The sequence below is a fragment of the Lipophrys pholis genome (assembly GCF_963383615.2).
Source record: "Lipophrys pholis genome assembly, chromosome: 10".
NCBI classification, from domain to species: Eukaryota; Metazoa; Chordata; class Actinopteri; order Blenniiformes; family Blenniidae; genus Lipophrys; species Lipophrys pholis.
In genome coordinates, this window is record NC_137640.1 from 10798927 (window position 1) to 10824065 (window position 25139).

The 25139-nt window shown below is 40.5% G+C and overlaps 2 protein-coding genes across 2 annotated transcripts in view; one reads left to right on the forward strand and one right to left on the reverse strand.

Annotated features, from left to right (window-relative positions):
- Positions 1-8880, forward strand: part of hcn2b (hyperpolarization activated cyclic nucleotide-gated potassium channel 2b) — a gene marked incomplete at its 3' end in the record, with an annotated part of 35704 nt that extends 26824 nt beyond the window's left edge. Inside the window, exons 6-8 of the mRNA XM_080474279.1 lie at positions 395-635; positions 4895-5059; positions 7910-8880. Coding sequence (XP_080330405.1) covers positions 395-635; positions 4895-5059; positions 7910-8880 — 1377 coding nt within the window. The remainder of the gene's footprint in view (positions 1-394; positions 636-4894; positions 5060-7909) is intronic.
- Positions 8881-21332: 12452 nt separating this feature from the next.
- polrmt (polymerase (RNA) mitochondrial (DNA directed)) overlaps positions 21333-25139 on the reverse strand; it is a 48699-nt gene continuing 44892 nt past the window's right edge. Inside the window, exons 20-21 of the mRNA XM_080472610.1 lie at positions 24173-24246; positions 21333-22244 (exon numbers count right to left, since the gene is read on the reverse strand). Coding sequence (XP_080328736.1) covers positions 22195-22244; positions 24173-24246 — 124 coding nt within the window. The 3' untranslated portion in view covers positions 21333-22194. The remainder of the gene's footprint in view (positions 22245-24172; positions 24247-25139) is intronic.

Below are 25139 nucleotides of genomic sequence, written 5' to 3' on the forward strand. Positions count from 1 at the left end.
ATCAGATTGTATATTAATCGCATAATCTGATTTTCACCTGACTTAAGGGACCTTCACATCCAAAAATATGTATTCTTTGTGTTAGAGGACACCGTTTACTCTAATTTACAGTAAACAAAGCCCATTTGCTAAAAAGAGACCTTTTAGCAAGCAGGTAATGAAAAAGCAGAAATAGGGAATTTTCCACCCCAGTGTCATTCAAGATACCAGAAAAAAAGCTACAATTTATACAAAGTTTCCTCTGAAAATCATGTCGTTGTTGCTGGATTTTAGTTGTTCAAATATTCCAAATGAACTGTAACTACGTACTCCCATTAAAATATAATAATATGCCATTTTCATTCATTTTGCTGTGAACCCAATTCTAAACTTTGCTGTCTGCTTCAACATCAAGGAAATCGTCAACTTCAACTGCCGTAAGCTGGTGGCCTCCATGCCGCTGTTTGCCAACGCAGATCCCAACTTTGTGACTGCCATGCTGACAAAGCTGAGGTTTGAAGTTTTCCAGCCGGGAGACTACATCATCCGAGAGGGCACCATCGGCAAGAAGATGTACTTCATCCAACACGGCGTGGTCAATGTCCTGACCAAAGAGACCACGGGCATGAAGCTGATCGACGGCTCCTACTTTGGAGGTAAGTCACAGCTTTAGAAGCTTCTGTGGTTGAGGTCATATTCTGTTGTTGTTGTTAAAAATGTATTCCTTTGTATGAACCTTTTAAGACGTATCAGCTCATTACCAAGAGGGAAACATCAAAGTATTCTCTAAACAGCTTTATTTACATAGCGCCATATAAAAACTACGTTTACAAGGTGCTTTCACAAAAATCATAAAAAAGAAACCCTGCCAACAACAATAAAAATAGAGTAACAAGAATAAACCATAAGCTGACCGACTAAGGCAATGTGAAATAATATGTAGCGTAAACTGAAAAATTGTATGTAATTTAATTTAATTTAATTTAATTTAATTTAATTTGATTTGATTTGATTTGATTTGATTTGATTTGATTTGATTTGATTTGATTTGATTTGATTTGATTTGATTTAATTTAATTTAATTTAATTTAATTTAATTTTAGGGTGGATCTCAACTGTTGACAGGAAATAGACAGTGAACACCCTAAAAATGTAGCAAACGCAGAGCAACAATCACACACACTCACTGTTGCATAAGAGCAAACTGAAAGTCATCAATTACCTAATCTACCATGCGTGTCTTTAACCTGTGGGAGGAAAGTAGAATAACTGGGAACATGAAGACGTTGCACAGGAAGGCTCCTGAACTCAGAACTGCTTTGAGGCGAGCGTGTACCACCAGGACCCGTTACAGTTACAAAAAAAAAATAAAGTATGTTCACAATCCAAACAAACCCCCCAAATATCCTAGCAACTGGCAGGTAATTAAAAACAACAGCCTCCTTACATTTCACTACTTGTGCAGCACTGCCTCACCGCCTGCTCTGTCCCACTTTCCTCGCTACAACACGAATACAATCTTTAAGTCCTCACTGATGGCAATGCTGGTGTATCAGCTACTCACAGTCATATGTTTACAAACACACACAGCCGATCATTATGAGCTATTTAGGAAATCTCAGGTCTTCATTCACAAAACCAGTCGTACACTTGGCTTGGAGTGACATCACAGCTCGAGGACCACCGGAGTGAAAATGTGTGGTAAAAGCGCTGAATTAGTAAGTAGCTGGAAGTTGTTGGGAATGTCAACATCACCAGGATTGAGCTGTTTTTAGATTTCGGTCAGAGACCTCGAGAGCAAGATTTTGATCATCTAGAATTGAGCTCTGATGTACTTTTGCTGATTTCTATGTGGACACATAATGCTATATTCCTGCATGCATTTATACACGTATGACTGAATTGTGTGTAGTTGATTTAGCAGTTTTACACTTTTTTTCCTTTGGTTGTAATGCCGTTAAATATGGTTAGGGTCAGAAATTGTCAAGGCTTCAACAAAATACTGCGTCAATTACTAAAACATTTTACATCAGTGGTGTCAAAAGTATGGGAGGATGAGGCACCACATAGAGTCTGAACGTCTTTGTGCCCCACCAGCCTCTGAAACTCCCGTTCAGCACATCCTTTTTCTCTCGCTGAGTAGAAATTTCTGGTTCATGCTTGACTTCTTAATGTTTCCAGCTTTTTCAAATCATAATACACTGTTACCAGTAGTTAAACTGCTTTTAAAATGTAATCTTTAGTAAGTATTTATATATAAATGGTCATAACTGTTATAATTATGGTTTTTCACATAAGCCCTTTTTTGTCTTTTTGACTTGTTAACTTATTCATTTTCATGTTTAAAGTGACAATAAATTCACTTGATTTCTACAAACATAATTTAGTAAAACACAAGGTTTTGTTTTTTAGACATAAAGTCTCTGTTCCCTTTCAGAATATAATCTGAAGGGGTGCAAAATCTTCTTTTTTCCTTTTGTTGTATCATGAGGGTAACTTGTGTTGGATAGTTTAAGAGAAGAACAGCTCAAACTAAACCGAACTGAAGGATTTTAAATATGCTGAGTGTGGATTTAATCTTTAATCAATTTTCTAAATTTCTTTCATCAGATCCTGTGAGCTCAGAAAATATCAATCCCTTGTTTTCACACAAGGATTGTGAAGTCTGAAGGAAAAATAAAACTTCATTAACACCTATTGCAAGTTCTAACAGTATGAGTCTCAGCGATCAGTCGTCCTCCTCGGCAACAGTTCATTTTACGAGATCCCTTCGTTGATTTACAGTGAGTTTATAAGCAATAATAAAAGATAAGAATATGTTTACATTGATTCTACAAATAAGTGTTTCCTCATAAACAGAGCACTTTTTCTTTATGTCTACCAGCAGGAAAAGATGCTTGTTCGTGTCCAAAATTCCCTTTATCCATCCTGCATTTCTCTGCATCTTTCATTATGTTTAATGATGAGCGTTGTCTTATTCACAAACTACAAATGGGCATCCAGTAGTTTGAACAGCCTTTTAATTTAGCCCCAGTGGTTTCATTAGTATTATTATCCTCTGCAAACACTTCCCACCGCATGCTAATGACCCGAACAATATGCAAATGGACATGTTATGTTTAACCATGAGGTTCTCCTAAGTGAGAGTTTATGAAAGGATGTCTGGGGTAGTTTCCGAGTTTTCCATAACTTGGATAAAAGTGGAGCATCTGACAAGATATAATTATGAACCGGAGAATGACGAGGCAACATTCAAAGGACAAAGAAAGCCTACCTTTGAGAAAGTTGTTTTGAGAAACCCAAAAATTACATCTAGTGCATTGGATCACAGTATTGTTACTTCAAAAGAAAAGCACAGCACAGTGCTGCTAGTTATATCTGTTTGCAGGACTTCATATAGTTTATTCTGCTCACACTATAGCAGCTTCTCATAAGGTACACTGACCTGTTGTTATTCATCATCATCATGTTTCATAAAACATGGCATATTCAACATTACACTTCAAGTGCTTTGCAGTACTTGTATTTTATTTCTATTGATTTAGGACTGTTTACTCATCCTCCCCTCAAATTTCTGTACTTTCTACTTCTTACGTTTCTCAAAATGCCTTCTTGCATATTTTCTTAATTAAGGGTGAGCATGTTTTAATTAAAAAAAAGTTCTGACTTCAGAGTTGAATCAACAATTAGGTGAAGTGATTGCGTGTCAGTAAAATTATTGAAGTATTGTTTTTTTTAAACACGCACATTTAACTGTGCTCAATAATTAAACAATTTTTTTTAATTACTTTTGTTGTATTTACTTTTATTAACATCAGTTTTGTTTGGACTAATGATTGCCAGACTGAAAATGAGGCGGCCAGAAAACAGTAAATATAAGAATTTAAAAAAAAAAAAACATTTAAAGATGAGTACAACTGAGTTACATGGAGCTAACTGTAAACATAAGTTTAAGCAAACAAACAAATAAATAAAATATTGGAAATAACAGAGGGCCTTTAAAGCTGGTGTTTAAAAAAACAAATATACACAAGTATACACAATAAACACAAATATACAATAAATAAAATGGAACAAAATAACACAATAAAATATCTAATATAACTACATGAAAAAATGCTACGATAAATTAAAAAGGAATACATGGCTATTATATAGATAAACACCAGCTTGCATTGAATATTAGGTGGGCATATTTCCTACAATGTTGATTTACTTCTTTAGTTAACATTATTTTATTGACACTGTGCAGATTTTATTCTTGTATGTGGTTTCTGATAGTTCCTCTCCTCAGTGTTATATTCCACTCAAGCAGTGCCAGTGTGCTTATCCTTAATTAGGTATCCTCACGTTTTGTTATTTTCTCTTTGCCACCAAGAGTCAGAGCAGGTCGACCTCCCAGGGGAAACGAGGGCGCACGGTTGTCAGGAGAACAGTCAACTCCAGACCGTAAAAGAAAAAGCTGCACAGAAGAAGATACAAAAGGGAAAGGACGGGGGAAACCAGACATAATGAAGCTTAGGTCGCGCGTCTCTAAATATAGTGTCGTCCGTCCTTCACACAGCTGTCAGAGCTCTGCCAGAGGTGGAGGAAATACTCCATGTTACTGCCACCGGGTCACACTGATGACAAAGAACTTCTGCACGCCTGAGATGCCTTCATTATGACAACATGTTTTGTATTTTTGTTTTGCTTTCATACGTCCCAGGGTAAATGCCACATTTTATTTGACATTCACAGAGTAGGTTAAGTGGAGATCATTTTCAGAGTGCTCAGTATATCTTTCATTCATATCTAATTTTTTATTTATTTTTTTATTTTTTTCTGTTCCTGTCTGACACCCTGGAATCAGGCAGCCTGGCACTCACTGATCCGACCATTTCTTTCTTTCCCGGCTTGTCTGTCGCCTCACCAGAGATCTGTCTGCTGACCCGTGGCAGGCGAACAGCCAGTGTGCGAGCAGACACCTACTGCCGCCTGTACTCTCTCTCTGTGGACAATTTCAACGAGGTGCTGGAGGAGTATCCCATGATGAGGAGGGCATTTGAGACCGTGGCAATTGACAGACTGGATCGGATAGGTAAGACTGCCACTTTTCAGCAACGGAAAAAGTCTTCTTTCTCGCAGCAGTTGTTTTTATTTGATACTAACACCAAATAACAGCCTATTTCTTTATTCTGTTAGTATGAGACAGTCAATTTAGTTTTAGTTTGCCCATTTCCGATTTTGATACTATTGAAGGAATAAATAACTCTCCTGCCACCCAATCCTGCATCTATTTAATTAGTACTATTTATACATTGATGTTGAGGAGCCAAGTAACGAGCAATGATTCATTCTGACCTACACAAACCTAAATAGGTCAGAAGATAAATAAATGAAAAGATATCCTAAGGAAATGCCTCAATCCAAGTATAATATATAGACTATTTCAGAGATTCCGTCTCAAATAATTAGGCCTTGTGACTTTCTGGTGAAGCTGCAGATGTGGTGTCTTAGTCATTCATAAGATGAAATGAAGCATGAGGAAAATGTATTCATTCATTAACGTGATGTCTCTGTCAAAACACAGTGCGATATGACAGCTGTGATGTGCAGTGTACGGTTTGGTGTAAAGGAAAGTAAATGAGGGAGGAACATGTATCCAATGCAAACTGTAAATATGAATGATTTCCTTTTGGATTTTAATGCTTGCCGTGAAAGTTTGCCTTTCTAAGGACGCCTCAGACACTGAAGACTTTTGCATTCTTTGTTCTTGAGTGTAAAAACGTATGCAAATAATCATTTACGCTGATTGTGAAAGTCGTGGGTTGTTTCTGACAATGAAAACAACTGTGACCTGTGAACACACCCCCCTGAGGTGAGCCGTCGTTCGGGTGTCGCTTCCCCCATTCTCACTTCGCATGTTCGCTAAAGCCCCACATCCGCCGCTACCTGATGGCTGCTGTTGCCATAGCAGCAAGACTCCAGTCATGTGCAGCCGCCGGTCAGGCAGCTCACCGATTTGGAGGATGAGTGAGACCCCACAGCCAAACATTCCCACGGGGGTCCGTGTGCTCTCGATGTGCATATTAATTACTCAGAATGTGTTTTTGTGTAGCTGAAGATCAACAGGATCAAACACACATAAGCCTAATAAAATATTCAAGACAAACTCCCAATATTTAAACTTATCAGTAAGTATACGTTATTGTGTACACTTCATGTGTTATAACTCATTACACTTCAGGTCATTACAGCGTGCGAACATAGTGTCACATAAGATTAGTATGAGCAGCTGCATTCCTTTAATTGAAGCAGCTGAAGGTGTAACTTGGTAATGAATTGTTGTGAAAGAAGTGATGCAAGAATTGTGTTACAGCCGTAAATTCCTTTGCCTGTGTTAATTCAACATAACAGCCAGCTTCAGCCTGCCACCTGCATCGTGCCCTACTGCTTTCTGTCCTCACATTCAAACCGCGCAACATGTCAGCTGTGGTCGCCGTGAAGCTCTTTCCATCCTTCTCTCTCTGGTCAGATGGCTCATATGGCTGCTTTCAGTGACTTCTTTATTTGGGTCACACTGACTAATAACACTTTGACTTTTGAGCCAGATCTTTAAATTACCAACGAGTCAAAGCCAAAACCATCTTCTTTGTAAGTCTGTCTTTGTCCTCAAGTAACAACAGATGTTGGATCATCGAGATGCGGCTGACAATTCAAGCAAGCAGCAGAAATCTTGGTCTTTGTCCCGAACTTCAACCCCCAAAGGCATTAGCATTCTTTGGTTCCCTACATTCATTCACACTCTATGACAACTTAGTTCTTAAAACCATTCAATTGGCACCAACAGTTTTATTAATAAATGCAAAGCAGTATTAGATTACATGACGACTTTCTGAGTTCACACATTATGGGATGACACAACCCCCCATTAGAATCTTTCCAGTACATTCCAGTGAATGCCGGTATGAATAGGCCAGTGGGAGATTGATAAGAAAGAGATCTTTGGACCATTTCAGGAGTTCTTCTATATCTTGATGTTTATCGCATGCTTTGGGCACTTCTTGTTGGATTCAATACATAAACTTGCATTTCTCTCAAAAGGCGTTTTCTTCCTCTCTGGCCCATTTTTCCAAGTGTCTGGAGAGCTTGCAAATGCAAATTTTGCTTTTAATGATTCAAATCTACTGTTGCTGATTTCTTAGTGTTTCTTTGCTACCACATTCATGGCCGAGGCGTTGGTGTCTCTGTTTGGCCTCAAGTCAGCTGCACATCTGCTTCTGAAGCTGTGGCCACTGCATCCAGCTGCGCTTTGAACCACTGAACCTGCATCCAGAGCACTGCAGGCAACTCAGGTTTCATCTTCCTGCACTTGATAAGCCTAAGCTGGCTTAGCCGTTTGGATCTGACTCGGTCACCTCCAGGATATGTATGCAGTAGAAATTGAAGTTCTTCCTACAGCGGTCTAGAGATTACGCCTTCATAAATCCACAGTGGATACGCCATTGTCAATGGTGCCGTATATTTTGGGTGGTTAAGGTAATTCTTAGTGCAATCGCCAATTAAAACAGAGGACTCACACAGCCCCTGCTGGAATTGTGTTTAAGTAGATAGAATTTCACCCAAGAAACTTTTTGTATGCAAACTGCCAAAGTAAAAAACACACACTTCACCAAAGGGCCTGCTCTCTGTTTGAGTCCGACCAAACACTCCTTTCTAATACCCACCACTTAGGATCAGTGTTTGCTGTACGTTCGTGTGAGTGTGTTTACCCGTGATGGATTGTGTGCGTGCAGAAGCAAAATGTTTCTGGGCATCATATCTAACGAGGCCTAGGAGGGGGAAACAAAGAGCATAATCATAAAGTTAATGCTTCTTTTCTCTGTTTTGGATGAGACCATTTTTGTGCTCGCTTCAGCATAACGTTATTTCTGTCTCCTTATTACAGGCAAGAAGAACTCAATCCTAATGCACAAGGTCCAGCATGATCTCAACTCAGGGGTTTTCAACAACCGCGAGAATGAGATGATCCAAGAGATAGTTAAATACGATCGAGAGATGGTTCAACAGGTGGACGTGCCGCGCCCTCGAGCCATGTCCATGACACTTTCACAACACAGCGGGATCTTTACTCCCACAGGTTCCTCCACACAGCCCCAGAATTCAGCGATTGCCACTCTGCAGCAGGCTGTAGCTATGAACTTTTGTGCCCCCGTGCAAGGGAGCTCTGCTGGAACGGGGAACTTACAGTCTCCTAGGATGGTGAGGAGATTCCAGGTGATGCAAAGTGTATCCAGTCCTGTGTCAGCCAGTCCACTGCAGCCTCAGCTCCTTGCTTCTGGTGCCTTTGCTCCGGTCCTCTCCAGCCCATCTGTCCAGAGCCCGCTGGCAGTTGGAGGGAGATCATTCCAGTATGGATCGAGTGCCCTGGCTGGCCCAACCTCAGGCTCCCAGCTTTCTCTATCCCAGCAGCACACAGCCAGCCCTGCACACCGGCCCAGCACCCACAAGAGCACCCACTCTTTGCAAATGGGCAGTCTGAGCCAAGATGCCAGGGCACTGTCAGCCTCCCAGCCCTCACTGCCTCATGAAGAAGCACAATCATGTGTACCCAGTCCACCAGAGTCAACACGAGTCTCCTCTACTTCCATTGGCCCGACCCCGACCCCATCAGGTCAGACAGGTGTCCGGAGTGCTATCACACACCGAGTGATACTTCCCCACCAAATGTCCGTGGGAGCTTTCCCTGCCGCGTCCCTGCCTGGTTCTGTGCATGGTTTTGTAAGTGGTGCAGGGCTCGCAGTGGGGGGTGTGGGAACAGGTCTAGGTGACTTGGGACTGCCTAAGAAGGACTCTATAGTGAGCCTTCCTGAAACCGACCACATCAAAGTGAGATCCAGGCTCTCTTCAAACTTGTGATCTTAAATATGCTCTTTAGGGAGAATGATTCAATGAGGGGCTTGACTGCAAGAACCACTTTTCTTTACTCCAGTTTGACTATCCGAATGTAAGTTGAGCGATCGGCAGCAGGGAAAATCTAAACTGAGACTGTTCTAACACAATAAAGTCTGTATTGTGACTTTTGAAACTTCATCTTTGAGATGTTTCTACTCACAGACATAGTAGATGCACAGTTATGTAGCGCTTAAGTAGCAACTTTTTTTTCAGAAATTAGTCATCAAAATATGAGTACAGTACAAAAATCCTCCTCATTCTGCTCATTCAATGCAAACCTGGGTTTGAAGAGGACTAATAGAAATCCAGGGGCCTACATCAGACATCAGAAGTTGGCACTTTAATAGATTGTAACTACATTACCACATGTGATCAGGAGACTGGAGCAGAAAACGATCTCATCACAAAGGCTTGATAAATGTGGTTTGATGAAAAGGTCAAAACGGTGGCGTGTTCTCAGATTGTGTTTTTTACTCCTAAAGTATACCAATGAACAGATCTGTAGACTACAACCCTCAACACCGAATGGGCAGGAAAACATTTGATGGGATGTAATTTTAAAATTTTCAAACTCAAGCACTCAACTTTGGCATAACCTTCACAGATAAAGCCATAGTTTCCCCGTCTCTTGAAGGGATGAAAACGTATTTTATAAATTTTCTGAATTCAGTTGGTCTCTTTTGTAAGCTTCACCTGCCTCTGACAGTCCACACACACACACACACACACACACACACACACACACACACACACACACACACACACACACACACACACACACACACACACACACACACACACACACACACACACACACACACACACACACACGAGTCCTCCAGATCACAGACGTAGAAGAAATGATTCCTCCAGGGAAGATTGTCTTGTTCCTTGTTCCAGCCACATCATTGATTTCTGCTAGAAATGTCTGTATTTGTTTACTTCAAAGATGCATTAATCGATGAACGTTATATTACTGGTGAATCCATTGACTAAATCCAATGCATAATGAAGCCATAAAAAATGACCCCTCACTCTTAACAGACTCATGGAGCCTACGGTTCCTTTTAGCTTATTGTTTTAGTTTTTTTTTATTAGCGGAAATAATTTATTGCATTAGGAAAAAAAAAAAAAAAGAATAGCTAGTTTTGTCAAGAACTGGTGAAGACCAAAACCAAACTGAATAAAGTTTTCAGAAAAAAATATCCTGATTAAATTATAATGTATATGCTAGTTCTGCAGGGTTTTATTTATTTGATTGGATTAAAAAAAAAAAAAAAAACAACTTAATTTGATGTACACTGGCTAATGCATATTTTCCCATTTATGACCGTTATAAAAATATACCAAACTAAATATCTCTCTGGAAGTTGAGAGCTAATAATGAGTGTATGGACTGCGTCATGTGAGTAGTAATATCCCACACTTGCTCAAATTTTCAATGGTATTTCACCAAATTGTGAATCACTGCCAGCTAATTACAATTTTTTTTATTTTTTTTTACAAGTTAACATTCAGACTCTCATCATCAAAATGTAAATTCATTCTTTTCTAGGCATAAATTCCACTTCCTTTAAGCCACAGTTTCCCAGTGTGTCACTATGCCAAAGTCCTTTCCCACAAATAATGAAGATCCTGTGACGCTGAACCTGCTTTAAACTCTACACATTGAATCATCGGCCAAGGACAGTACAGACAGTTTGCAGGTTGTATATTGCAGTGTGCCTCTGTCATCAATGCCTCAATGAGAGTTCATTGGATGCTGCTGATTTGTGTCCAAAAGCATTAGGAAGGGAACCTTTTGTCCTGGACCTGACATTCTCCTCACCTCATCTCACTAATGCCTGAATCATTACTGGGTAATGACAGTGGAAATTGGAATCCCTCGAGTCTGTTTGGAACTGTTATTTTTTCTCCTTCGATTGAATTTCATTACACAGTGCCAATAATGAGCTCCTCTCCTATGATCATTTTGCCTTTCCCTTTTTGTTTCGTTACCACTTCCTGCATTGTTAGCCACCTTGAGAGTTCTGAAAGGGACAGACTTGAAGGTTTGCCAGTATTTTTAAACAGTGTTTTTTGGGGGGGGGGGGGGGTTTTCTTCAGTTTTCCTGTTTTGTTTTTTAGGACTGTTGTGTTTTTGTTGTAAGCCCAAATTATGCCCCATGGAACCTATTTAGAAGCCCAAAAATAATTAATAAGGCTTGCAATGAGAAAGGTGTTTTACTGAACTCTACTTTCTGTCCCAAAAGGAACAGTCTTAGGACAAGAAGTGACATTGTTAGTTTATATTATGTCAGTGTTTCTTTAGTTTAGTTTGAATTAAAATAAGGAGAAAGAAAAAAAAAAGAGAGAGGTTTGATTGCACAAAGGTCAAAGTTAGTGCTTAAATTAAGATCACAGATCAGTCATTAAAACTCAATATTTCAAAATCAACACCACGATATTAATAAACGAGCAGAGTTGAAACCAAAGTTTTCAAAGATTGGCTTTTTGTGATATGCAGATCTTTCTAAATTCCACAGACTGAAACATTCACGGGAACGTCTCATACAAATCAAACAGTAATACACTCGAGTTATTCAGTAATTCATTTATTTTTTGTCGGTTATTGTCTGAAAGTGATATTTATCAAACAAAGCAATAACTGAGAAGTGTGAGAGATCACTTTATGCAGATGATGTTCTGTTGTGTCCCTGAGGTGTTGATGGAGATGCAATACTGAGAGAATTAGAATGATTTCAAAAAAACCTCGCTAAATATTGTTGATGATGTGACTCTCGAAGTAGACTTGCAAAACTCTCTTTCAGCAATTATATCTCGACTATGACCTGATTACTTCTATGTGGAAACATAGTGTGCATCACGTAAACACGACTATTTATTTATGTAACCTAGTTTACTGTAAATGTAGACTAATGAAGAAAAAAAAAAGTTTGAAATAGGAATCTCTTTGTAATCTCTGAAAGAACATTATCATCTGGTACAAACTGATATTACTTGAACATAAAAATTAAAGCAAAAGAAAACCATTTCCATTACAAAACATGTATCACTTCTTTTTCTCCATTTGCTCACAGCGCCTCCCAGAGTTTGTATATAATCCTGTGCCGGCTGCTATGAGCTTTGCATGGTTTCTTCTACTGTGTATGTTTTATCCATCCAGTCATGTCTCCGCTCCCACGCCCTGGCCCATCAGCACCGTCTGGTCCTGGTACCAGTGCCGCTCTTAAATCCAGTTTCCCTCCCATGTTTTCACCACTTGACACCTAAGTAGCATGTTGCCTCGGACTTTATAGATGCACTTTTCTACCCATCTGCAACTCCACAAACATGTTTAGCGTTATGTAAATGTTACCATAACTCAGCTGTTCAACTCATGCACTCCACCCTCAAGGCTCTTGTGAGGACGGCATCTGTGCCACACACACTCTCCTGCACGCGAAGCAGCAGAGCATCAACAGAAGCATCTGCACTTGCCAGGTTGTGCGTTTTGAATGCATTCTCTGCTGTCTAGAGTAGCTTTTTATATTTTATTCATACTGTATGTCTCTGGTTCATCAGTGGGAGTAAAGCAAAGTAAAATATTCACAGAAAAGGGCTGTTTATTTGAAGTGAGTAAGGATTTATATTTGGGTCTGTATCATTGTCACAAATAGTTCAGTTATGCTCATGTGCTCGGAAGTTTTCTTTGCAAGTTGTGCATGTTTATTATGAATACAATAACAGACTATTTCCTTTATTTCCTGTACGATCCTTCGTTGTTGTTTGCTTCACTCTGTAAGCCTTAGATCTCAGACTTTTCAGTGAAGCGCCATTAAGGCAGCGCCGTATGTAAGTTCAACATTGACACAGCAACTTTGATTTAAACAATGTCAAGCAACCGGAATTAACAAGAAGGATCCATCTGCCGACGGCAAGACAAGAGAGAAGTCGTACTCCGCTAACAGGCCCTCGCTTGGTTCACACCAATATGAACCAAAGTGTAATCGACCTTTTCCCTGGATCGCAACAACATCATCATCTCTGTAACACAGAGTCCGTGTGACCGTTTCATCATTAGTTAGTTAGCTTATACGTTTAAACTTTGCTTAGCCATTTCAAAATAAAAGCTGTCATTTCACATTGAAAGCCAATAATCGTTCAGTTAAATTGTCCGCATTGTTTCATATCTCAACTTGTTGTCCCATGTTGGTCAAAACAGTATTACAGCGTTCCTTGCAATATCTCAGCCTAAACCTTACCGCGACACTTTTACTGAACCATTGTATCACTTCAGAACGAATCAATACCATAACATATAGAGAAAAGGCTCAGCTCTTCAGCAGGACCCAGGAAACCCCCGCTGAGGCAGACGTGCTCTGAAACAGACACAAACTGTGCAGTTCAAGTGTTAGGCGAGGGCCTGGTTTGCATTTTTTGAGCCACATATGTGTCACATATACCTAGTGCCTAGCAAATACTGTAGTCTTCACATACATGTACTCTGTTTTCCGTGTGCATGGCTGTACAGAGGGGAAAACACAGTGCGAACGTCGCTGCCACTGAAAATGCCACTGCAATACATGTAAAAATGAATGAATTGTGTTTGACTACGGTTTAATCACACTGCTTCATGTTTAGGGAATTGATTTTGTTTTTGGCATGTTTGAAAAGCACAAACAGGCTGTGAGTTAAATTTACATTAATTGACAGACACACAAGTTCTTAATGCAATAAAGGCATGTGATGGCGAATGCCTCTGCTTTCTGTTGGTCATGTTATTGTTCATGTGTTATTTCTGAGTTGTTAATGATTGTTTACATTATTACTGGTTTCTATGTTATTATCATCATATGGTTATCAAAAAGAGACATCAAACAAATTTGTAGATGGAGAAATGCTTTCATGAAATTATATCTACAGTATGTTTAAATTGTAGCAATATTTTAGAAATGCAACTGGTTCTGTCTTATATAATAAAACATAATGATGATCTATTTGTCTATTAGTTTATTTTAGACCACTTCGCCTGCTGTAGTCCTCCTGGTTCTTAGGATCTAGTAATAATTCATAATAACCCTGTGCTGCTCAGTTTCACCGACGGATTCACGACAGGTTTGTGTCGAGTACACCTGCCTCTCTCTCATTGCTTCTGTTAGTCCGAGCACTTTTGTACGGACAAGCCAAAACAATGGCTGCCAGGTTGTGGGACCTCACTTGTTAGATTGTGACTCTTCATGATGTACAGGAATCTCAGTGGGTTTTTACAAGAAAACAAACAAACAAAAAAAAAAATGTCCTGAATACTAATCTGTATGTTGGACGTCATATATTAATGATTTGCCATTCTAATAAAAACTTTGACCTAAAAACGTTTTCAAGAAAATATTGTGGTGTCTTATAAACTATCCTTTTTTTTTTTCTCAGCAGCTCCAGCAGGTAACTTTAACTTCTGCTAAAATTGAGAGTAAAAGCCCCCAGCCTTGTTCAATTATATTATTTTGATTTATTTGATATTCCCAAATGCCTCTTTTTAGAAATACCAACATTCCCAACATTCCCAGGGCTTCCTTCATTTTTAGATTCAAACTCACTTTTGTGCTTTTTTTTTTTTTTTTTTACAAAAGGTTTTATACATAATGCAAATTTAATGTAAAATATTGCTTTTTTTAAAATCACAACAATTAAATTATTACAGTGCATAATGTCTTACAAATTCAGTGCTTTCAAGATATGATCCAAAAATGACTTTTTTCTGCATAAAAAGCTTTTGTAACACATGCAGCGTGCAGAAAGAGGAAAAACACTGAATGTGAACATTTGCTTTGCAAAATCAAACGAGAGTCATGTGAAACGAAGCTGCTCTGAGGTCAGGGTCCATCTCCTCACACAGCCAGAAGAAAAAAAATAATAAATAAATCGTTTTAACAGGTTAGCGTTTTAACTGGGGCTCTGTGGGTAAGACCAGTAGCCTACAACTCTGACAGCGGAGGAGTGGAGGACGTACACGTCTGGGATACTTTGCTCTTCATATGAGCAATTTTATTTGTTTCAGGGAAGTGGTGTTCTAGTGGTTGGCGGTGGGAATGAGAAATACTACCCGAATGACTTAGATACAAAAACTTTACTTATTGTATATGGGACAAATAAAGAACACTACTGTCTTATGGAACTTTTGTAATGTCTTTGTGTTGCTGATCAAGAATTGTTAGAACTAAAAGTGGGTGAAACAACATCTAGTGTAAAAATCTCCATGTACATCATCATTTAACAGATTTGGCCCTCACAGTGCAGAGTAATATGTAATACATGTTGTATGACATGTTGTTTTTTCGATAATTTCTTCTTGTCAGAAAGAATTACTATATTTTATTTGTAGCGTTTACAAAAACTCAAATATACTGAATTTTTAAGGTGAGCGTTAGGCTTCCAGTGTGGAGTTCACATGTTCTCAAGTGTTGACTTTAAATTGTTTGTGTGAATGTGAGAGCATGTGTGTGTGTGTGTGTGTGTGTGTGTGTGTGTGTGTGTGTGTCCTGTGACAGGTGACCTGTGTGCTTTCTTCTTTTCACCCAATGTCGGCTGTGTCCAGCTCCAGTAATCAGCCATTTAGTTTGACAACAGTATTGTAGAAGATGGATGGTTTCATCAAGCGGACATAATGTATGAAGGATTGCACATCTGCTACGTCCACTTACAAGACCTTATGAGTGAGTATCTAGTTTTTTCAGGAAAAAAAAAACACACTGAATATCAAATTCTTGATTATTCTTATTTTTGTGGGGTGAAATTTAGATTTATTGAGCAGAAAAATTTAAACAGTTTTGTCATCGACATTTGGAATACACAAGATTTTCAGAATATGAATGTGAAATTGTCACACAGTCTTCCTCATCTCAACTCTTAAATGCTCTTCTGGTGGTGCCGGATGAGACATGATGGGCGTGTCATTTTACCAGCCAGTGTTTTTCCGGCACAGTTGAGACAGATGGCCTCCAAAGGGAGGATTGAACAGACTTCAGACACCTCGTGTGAACAAAAATAAACTTAAGGATGTGGACAAGGCCTCCTTTCTGTGTCCCCCCCCCCCCCCACATCACTGAGCCATTGCTTCACCATTCACCAGATGTGTGTTTAATCAACTTATTACTACCAGTTGAGTCACAGAAACACAAACACAGACAGAAATGTGAGCCCTGCACCACCTGTCTCTGTCTCTCCCTCACTGATGAACACCGGTGCTCCCTCCTCGCTGTGCCGCCCCCCCCCCCCCGCTGTCAGAGAGAGCTTTGACCCCATTTGCTTCCTCCAGGCTGGTGCTGCTGAGTGCTGGGCCCTCATGACACCACGGGGCACCAGATAGGCCGGGGGAGCCCAGGAGTCTGGCACAGAAATCAAAGTCCTCGCGGTGTGACTGAGCGGCGCGGCTATCAAAAAGTGGCTTCCAGCTCTGGCATGTCTGGCAGATAGCGACCGACACTTCTGCAGAGTTCACCTCCTGATGATCCCGAGGCTGGAATAAAGAGCTCGCTAAAAGCTTTACTGTCTGTGATGATACCCTCGTGCAGGTAGGCCGTCACTGACATATAGTAACTGCATACATCATCACATCAGGGAGTGTGTCGTTCAGTGTTTTATAAAGTTTTGTGTTTATGTTGAAAGTAAGCACTTTGATTTAAAAGGAATAATTCACCTGCATGAACTTATTATGTGCTTTTACTTTCTTAATGCTGGCCTTATGAGCTGCAGATTGTTCCATCATGCTTTTGGTGTGACACCAGGTGGAAAAGGCAGGCAGCATACATACCAACCCAGAGTAGAACTTAATTCCTGAGAGAGATCAACGTTAAAAGAATATTGGATAAAAAATAATTCCGTACTGAAAGTGCAGTGAACTCACGGTGACGAGATATGAATTAGAATGAACTTGTCCAACACCACTGGGACCGGGACCTCCTACAACAGGTGTGTGATACTCCTTTTGGCTTTACAGGTCAGATACAGCTCATTTTGATCTCAAGTTGGAGCAGAATAGAATAGAATAGAACAGAATAGAATAGAACAGAATAGAATAGAAATACTTTATGAATTCCAGTGGGAAATGTTTAACCATAATTGAATAATAACCCACAATTACTGACGGCTTATAACGTCATAAAGTTTAATATGAAGTTGTTTTTTTTAAGTACAATCTGAAATCTGACCTCAGTGGGCTGAATTTTACTGTTATCAACAACATGATTGCGCCATAGTTTAAGACAAGGTAAGAAAAACGGTTTGCTTTACTTTTGCTTTAAGTGAAATCCGTTCACCAGCTGAAATGAATGTAGTCGTTGCCATGGTAACACCGGTTAATGTTGTCACAGAGACGCCGTTTGGTTAGTTTTAGAAAGACATTCTTTTGAGGTTTTATCCTTTCAGATACTTTTAAACTGTAAATATCTGACTGTTCGTCCAAAATTACATTTTTCTTTTGACAATATTTAAACAAGCACGTTACAGATTTCTGACAAGCTGATGAAGCTCGTTCCTTTTTTTTTCACTGCAATGATTTGCTACTTTGAAATTAAATTGATCATGATAAATTATCAAGGAGCAATGCTTACGAGAAGTTTGCATGAATATCCTGTGACATAATAAGTAAATAGCCAAACAAAATATCATTTTTCTTTTTTGTAATAAAACAATGATTGTGAGGTGGTTATTTTAGCTTTTGGACTGTCACAGGAATAAAGATGAGTCTTTTCAGCTGTTTGTTGGCCTTGGAGTGATAAAAGAGACGTTACATCCGGTTTCTGCCAACAAACCAATCAACAGCATTAAAACAGACCTTTAGTTGGATGTATGGATGAAATAATCTTCACTCAAGGTCAGTTCATGAGCTTCTCCTGAAACGGTTCAATGAAGACTGACCTTGTTTCTTTGCTCATGAGACGGAGCAGGAGATAGTGGTTAAACGTTGAGCTCAGACAACTTATTGATCATCAATATACAATTCAAACTGTAGATTCCAGTTCTTACTTTGAAGGTTTTAAATGTAATGGTTATAATATTGTTTTCCTACTTAGGTCCACAACGGCGAGAGCGACTCCTGACAGACAACAGGTGAAAATGCAGAGTTACACACCAGGGCAGGTCATAAGTCCACTGCAAGGCCAATACAGAGATCACACACAGATACACATGTATGCCTCTTCTTTGTTTACCACATAACAACCCAGTGAAACGGTAACCTCTTTCCCTGACACCTTGATACAACTGAACCTGCAGCAAGAAGAAAAATACAGAATACTAATCTTTTTTTAAATTCGGTGCGCATCTAAATTTAGCTGCTGTCAACATCATTTCCCACTAAACTTACTGGAGGTCTTGTGACTTGTGAATCAAGAGTGCCCACTCACATGAATGACTGAAGATGTTTCAGACGTTTTCACCGGTAATTGGCTGTAAAATACGGCCGAATGATTCCTAAAGCATTTCGGCAGAAATCAAGGCCCATCCGTGCTAAAAGCCTAAAAACTGCACTGTTTGAAAGACGGTGAACACACTTTTCCTTCCACAGGAGACATCGCCCCGGCTCCACCTGCACTGCATACTTCTACACCAAATCATCATCATGAACAAGATGTGTTCATCTCTGGAGTGGATCCGTTAATGGAAGCTATCTGACTACTTCCTGCCACAAGTCGTGTTCCATTACTGCAGGTCGGACCGACGGAGCGCCCAGATCTAATGGCAGACATCCTTGAAATCACTCCGGAGAAACGGAGACGGGCACATCAAGCTCCACCGTAACTGCCATTTGTTATGAAGACATCTTCCAATATCCTGCTTAGCGCAAAGTCAACTGTAGTTTACCCCAAACAACACACACCAGCAAAAACAGAAGTGTGCGCTGTAACTTTCCCCCTCTGCTCCAACCCGCCGTGCGTTGCACCATTTTCAGTGTTGGGATTTTCCAGCTCTCCATTCTGTGTGTTCACATCGTATTGATCGGGCCAATTACACCCTAATCCTCCCCCAATCTGATGAATCCATGACAGCTCCTTGGTGAAGAGTGAAGGTCATGTAACAGTTTTCAGGCCACTGTGTTGTGAAATGTGATATGTGTTGAGTAGGTGTGATCCTGAGAGCACTTTACAGGAGGAAGCCTCGTCCTTGATCCAAGAGACAAGCACAGAGGGGGGAGGGACCGGCTCGACCGAGAACACCGAACTACACTATCAAAACAAAATATATTAGGAAAATAAACAGTGTAGGAAAAGCAACAGGCATGCAAAACTGTTTGGATGGTTTCCGATCAGTCGAAACGGTGACTCCTAGTTTTAAGTCAGCAGTATTAGCGAGACACCAAGAATTGGAGAATGGACTTTTTATTTTTATTGTGTTGTCACTACTTTAACAGTCTTAAAGTCCCATCCACCGTCCACACACTCACACAAAGGTAGGAGCAACTTAGCGAACAGAATCAACCCCCTCTTCCGTCTGAAACTATTGACTTTTCCGAAAACTGACAATGACTTTCAATGTATTCTGTAGAATTTCAATGTGGCTTTTCTGGAACTTTGATAGATTGAGAAAAACTTGATTTCTCTATAAGAGAATATATACACAAAGTTGCACATCGTTTGCATATATCACACTTCAAGATCTCAGGCCCAGTTTTTAGCATAATTGCAGTGAAAAACATGGCTTTTGAGTTTTAAATTGCAAGAATTGAAAAAAAAATAAATGAAAAAGCTGCAAGCAGCATTGAACAGGTCCTCACAGACCCATGTATGTTGTGACGTGGTGCATGTCAAGCTTTGGTGCCCGTCAGAGTGGGATGGAAATGTGAGCTAACAAAATGACAGGAAAGTGGCAAAAATGTCAAATTTCTGTCGATTCCCCACCTTCCCTCCGCTCAACGAAACCTCAAGTCACAGTTGCTCTGTAAATGATCCTGTGTCAGATTTTCTCAGAAAGGCACCAGTGTGGGCCTGCAGCTCACTGTGTGTCAGTCAGACCCGACACATCAAAGTTCAGAGGGCCGCCACGGACACGCTCTTTGACAAAAAGTCACAAATTCTAGCGGCCTTTGATGAAGCATGTAGTTTCAGGCCCATTGCAGCAGTAGAGCAGAGATGCAAATCACTTCCTGTTTCATGATGAAGTGTCAGATTTTGAGCAGGCTGACATGACCACGCCTTTAGACTTTTACGGAAGAATTCTGATACCCTTTGCATTGGGACGGACTGTTGAATATCTTTTTCCCTGTTGGAGGAGGTCAACATGAGAATTTAACAGTTGACGCAAAATGGCGGACTTCCTGTTTGGTTTAGAGTATGGGTGTGACATGTTTGTTTTGATGAGATCACAAAGTTTGGGGCCATGGTATGTGGAAATAAAGTTCCTTATACTTCCCATTACCAATAGGTGGCGCTATGACTGTGAATGGACATTAGCATCTGGATGTGTTCAGTCTCAGGCAGATTGTAGCATGTAGAAGAGTTACTCATCACTTCCTGTTTCACGGTGAACCGTCAGAATATTCATTGGAGCACTCTGCAGAGAGCCTTATGCTACATCTCCTTCTAATCTGTGCACAGACGTTTGAGCTTCTCTGACTATTTACAGCAAAGAGGCCAAAGTTGAAATGAATTATAATCCGAGAAGAAAAGAAAGAGACAGGAAGCTGAAAGACGTTGACATCTTGTTATATCCGGCTCAATCTCTTAACTTTCTGTTTTGTTTGCTGTCAATCAAAGTCAGAACATTAACATCGAATATATCCGATTATACTACGACAAATTTAACAAGCAAATATTGAGTTCTCAAACATGGCCTTCATTTGGACTGCACGGACATCTCTCTAATTGGGTGGCATTTCTGGCTCGTCTGCTTAAGGAAAAATTTCTGCATCAAAACAAAAGCAGTAAAAGGTGCTGAATCAGATTTCTCAAAAAAAATTAATAAAACAACAGATCAAAGTGCAGAGTTGCATGTCAAAAAAATATGAGAAGCCTCTCCATTTACTCGCTGTCGTGCAAAATCATGAGAACCTTTCGGTTTGATCTGGGGTCCATTCGTGTCCCCTCATAGATTATTTGTGTTTCACTACATTGTCACTTAGCCAGCTTTGTTTAGCCGAGCCTCCGTTTGCCTTTGAACATCGACGGCACCTTTTGTCTGATACTGCTGTAACGTTTCCAGCAATCATCAGATAGCACTCCTGCTATTTTTACTTCTGGATGCAGCGCTGGCCCAGAAAAATAAGATCCGACTTGATTAGTGAAGCCTGCAAACCCTTTGTGGTTCATGTAAAAGGAGGCCTTCATCTCGCCGTACACAACGGGACCGAAATGCGCAGGTTTGACTAAATACCAGTCACATTCATTCGATTTAAGCGCTCTAAGAATATCTGCCATTCTCTGAACCATCAAATGAGTGAGGAGACATTTTAAGAAACACATTTATTTGAGCGCAATTGTCAAATATTTTGTTACTCTATGAAAAGTAAGAATGAAGAATTCTCTGGTCCCCCCCACCCCCTCCCCACTTCACATGCCTCTTTCTTCGAGTCCTGTGTCCTCTAGTTCAGTAAAGTACAATCTTCATTTCCTTTCAAATGTCTCTCCTTTAAGCTTCTTTAAAAAAAAAAAAGAAGATGAAGAAGAAGAAAAAAAAAAGAGCCTAAATCCTTGTGCATTGTGTCGTGGAGTCGTCCTGCCACTCGGTGAGTGACGGGGCTCATGATTAGGTGGGATGGTGGCAGAACGCAGGTCGATGCTCCTTCGCAGCATAAAGAAAAGCAGACGGCCAATCAGGAGCCATTACAGTTTGTGAGGAAAAAGTTTCTGCTCACTCCGATCGAGTGTTTCTGAATGATGGACGGACCAACGCAGTTCATGTGTGATTCAGCGCTGCTAATGAACACACACGCAGACACACACACACACACACACACGCGCACACATTAATATAAGGTCAAAGCAGCCGCTCCACGAGGTACTTTTTCAATGATTGAGGTTTAAGTGTTTCCATCCAGTGCCGATGCGCTCATTTCTTGCCTGGATGAGTATCCCACCCTCCGCTCCATCGCTCTACCAGTCAGTTAATCAGACGAGTTCACTGCATGTGAGCACCACCAGCAGCTCCAGACGGCCTGTGGGACCACGTGACGGGCAGACGGGCAGCGGCCGAATCAATGTCCGCACATCTGTAGGAGACGGAGCAGGTCGGGGCCCCGGCAGCCTCCCTGCTGCACTCCTGTCAAGTCCACTCATCTCTTTCTGCCAGCGTGCCCCTGTGAGCTTCTCAGCTGAAGAAATAAGTGGATTCTTTCACCTGCTGGAGATCAAAATCACCTGGGGAGGCAATAGGCAAAGTGTCAGTGCAGGTTTAAGTGACTGGTCAGTAAACACAGCAAGTAGATGATGCAAAAACTACGGCAAAAATACACAGCAACAATATTAAGAGCATTTAACTCAGAACCTGATCACGACAACATGTGCTCAAATGTTTATTGTTAATTAGTGACTTTATTATGGGAACAAAAATATCCATAAATTGTGAAAACACAAAACGAACACCTTTTTTAATCCGTATACTTTTTTCTGTTGTTTAATTGGTGACGTGACTTATATTTAAGAAGCCACCTGAGTGAGTGTCATTCATTTTGCAAGTGTTTGGCCATAAAATGAAGTCAGTGACACACTTTAACTGGGTTTAACTGCACAGAGGGAGGTGAGACATCGGAGGAGGGAAGAGGTTTTTTGGCAAATGTGTAACGATTAACCGAACACATGGTTCAAACTCTCCTTTTCCTAAATAAAACTGACGGGGTGGGAAGAGTGGGTGTGTATGCAACAAAACCTCATCGACGAGTCAGCAGTTTACTCAAAATACAGTTGTGACAACAAAATCTGCACCCTGCGACGCATTCAGAGTCCCTGTTTGCAGAAAAGATGGGAAACTGTGTAACATCAAAATGAATGTGCTAATGATTAAAACCCTGTCAAACTCGGAGACGTTTTAAGACGTTCAAAGACTACAAACTAATTTTGATGCCATCAAACATGCAGACATTTCAGGAGCAAAGGTTGAGTATAAGAAAAATACAACAAAAAGAAAAATACAATTATAATTGCAGGAAAAAAACAAAGTATATTTTAGAGAACAATTCCATCACACTGTATTATGGTCATAAATAATTTGATCTGATGGATACAAGATCTGAGCGAGGTTTCTTTTTGATATATTAAGCCAAAGTTTAATCTTTTAATCAGTCAGAAGTTATTAAAGGTAAACAACGTGGTACTTTTCTACTAATTTGAGCTGTGGATGTGGATCCTGTGCAGCACTCTCTGACAGTCGGGTACGGCAGCAGGACCTGCAGCCTGAATAATTCAGGGAAGTACGAATGAAAAACTCAGTCAGAAATGATGACATCACCAGTGCTCACTGTGTGTTTTGATATTTTGGTAGTGACGTCAGTGTGTGGGAACTGTACTAAAATAAACCCTTAATCGTTTTATACTCTATCTGGCTAAAGGTCCAAACTTTAACCTCCACATTTGAGTTCAGTTTGGTTATTTATGGTCCGTCTTGCATTTTCTCTCAAGTTACTGTGTTTCTGTGTGAGAGTGTTACAGAATCATAGCAACACACACACACGGTGCACACCTGAATGATCCTCAGCCACATAAGCTGATTTAGTCAGAGGAGAGACACAATTAACAGTAATCAATTTATCCCACCCAGCTGTCATTGGCAGACAGGCGCTGAGCGTACAGATGGAGACGGAGGTTACATAACGGCAAAGCCTGCGTCCACCTGACTGACTGGCAGAGAGGAGCGCTGCTGTCCATACAGGTCCTCCGCCGGACAACAATAGACACCAAAAGAGGAAAGCTGGAGCTGCCAGAGATGCTGCAGACACACCTGCTTCCAGCACCGATGATGTAAAGCTGAAACTGCTTTTGCCAAAGTCAAGTTAAACCTCTTTGGAAGGCCAATACTTGTTTCTGGGAACACGTGCAGCGAGAGAACAAAGTACAAAGGGGAAGTGTGCAGACAACAGACAACAACAATTAGTTCTCATGGAAGATAGGGGAAGCCGGTATGTTTAGCCCCACTGTCAACCCCAAACGGGGCTTTAGGGCATTCCTGTACGAATCCCCTTCGAACCAATTAAGACAATCCCCTCAAACACTTGTGTGCTGCCCAGCTTCCCTGAAAGGGTGTCGTTACCGAGGATAATGTTTGGACACAGGATGGCTGCTTTCAAACTGACCTGTCTGAGGCACTTTGGCCAGCAGCAACAGCAGCCTCCTGTACTCCTGGTACTTCTTGTTCTTGGCTTCAGTCCTGCAACAAAGAAGGGAAACAACAGAATTGAGAACTACAATAAGTCAGGGACGGACTTTTTTTTTGTGCGTGTGTGTCCTCAGAAGTACAAAGTGGATTTAACTCGGTGTTTCATGTACGTTTGAGGGAGTATTCAAGAGTCCTTCAGCTCTCCCAGCTGATGAGTGCACTTCAGCATATTCCGTTTTTTTTTTTTTTTTTTTTTAAAGGTACAGTTTTCAATATTTTTAGTCAGACTGAGACTTCAGGTCTCTGGAAAAACTTATGTAACAGGTACTGAGCGTCAACTTTGATTGTGCTCTGCAGGGAATGAACTCTCACAAGAGAATAATCACTCACAACTCGGATCAGCAGCGTCAGTCAAAGTTTTGGAGTTGAAGGAAATCTTGCCAAAACTCTCCGCATGAAGGGATTTGTCAATCCTGTGACGATTCGCTCCAACAGAAAGAAAATCCCACAGCATGAGCTCCTGTCTGTCCCGGCGGTACGACTCCTCCACCCGCCCCCCGTGACCCAGAGTGGTCACAAACACGCTTCAACACCTCAAGTTCAAAGATTTTCAGTGAGATGTTAGCACCTAGATATCGATATACTACTCAACACATCTTGCTGTCAGTAATGGTGCCATATATTACAAAAGGAACTGTTTTGGGTTTTATTTTAATCCAAATTCAGCTACCATGTGGCTGCTTTGTGAGCAACACGGATCGGGGCTACATCCATTGGCTTGCCTTTGAATGTTCCGTTTTAAAATGTGGTCAGGGACAAAAAAGTTCTTAATCTACTTCCTTCAATATCATATAAATACCTTGAATCCAAATATTTGTTGCATTTAAAGTTCAACTGCTTCATGGTTTCTCAACTAATTGAAGTGTCACAAAATGTCCGGCATA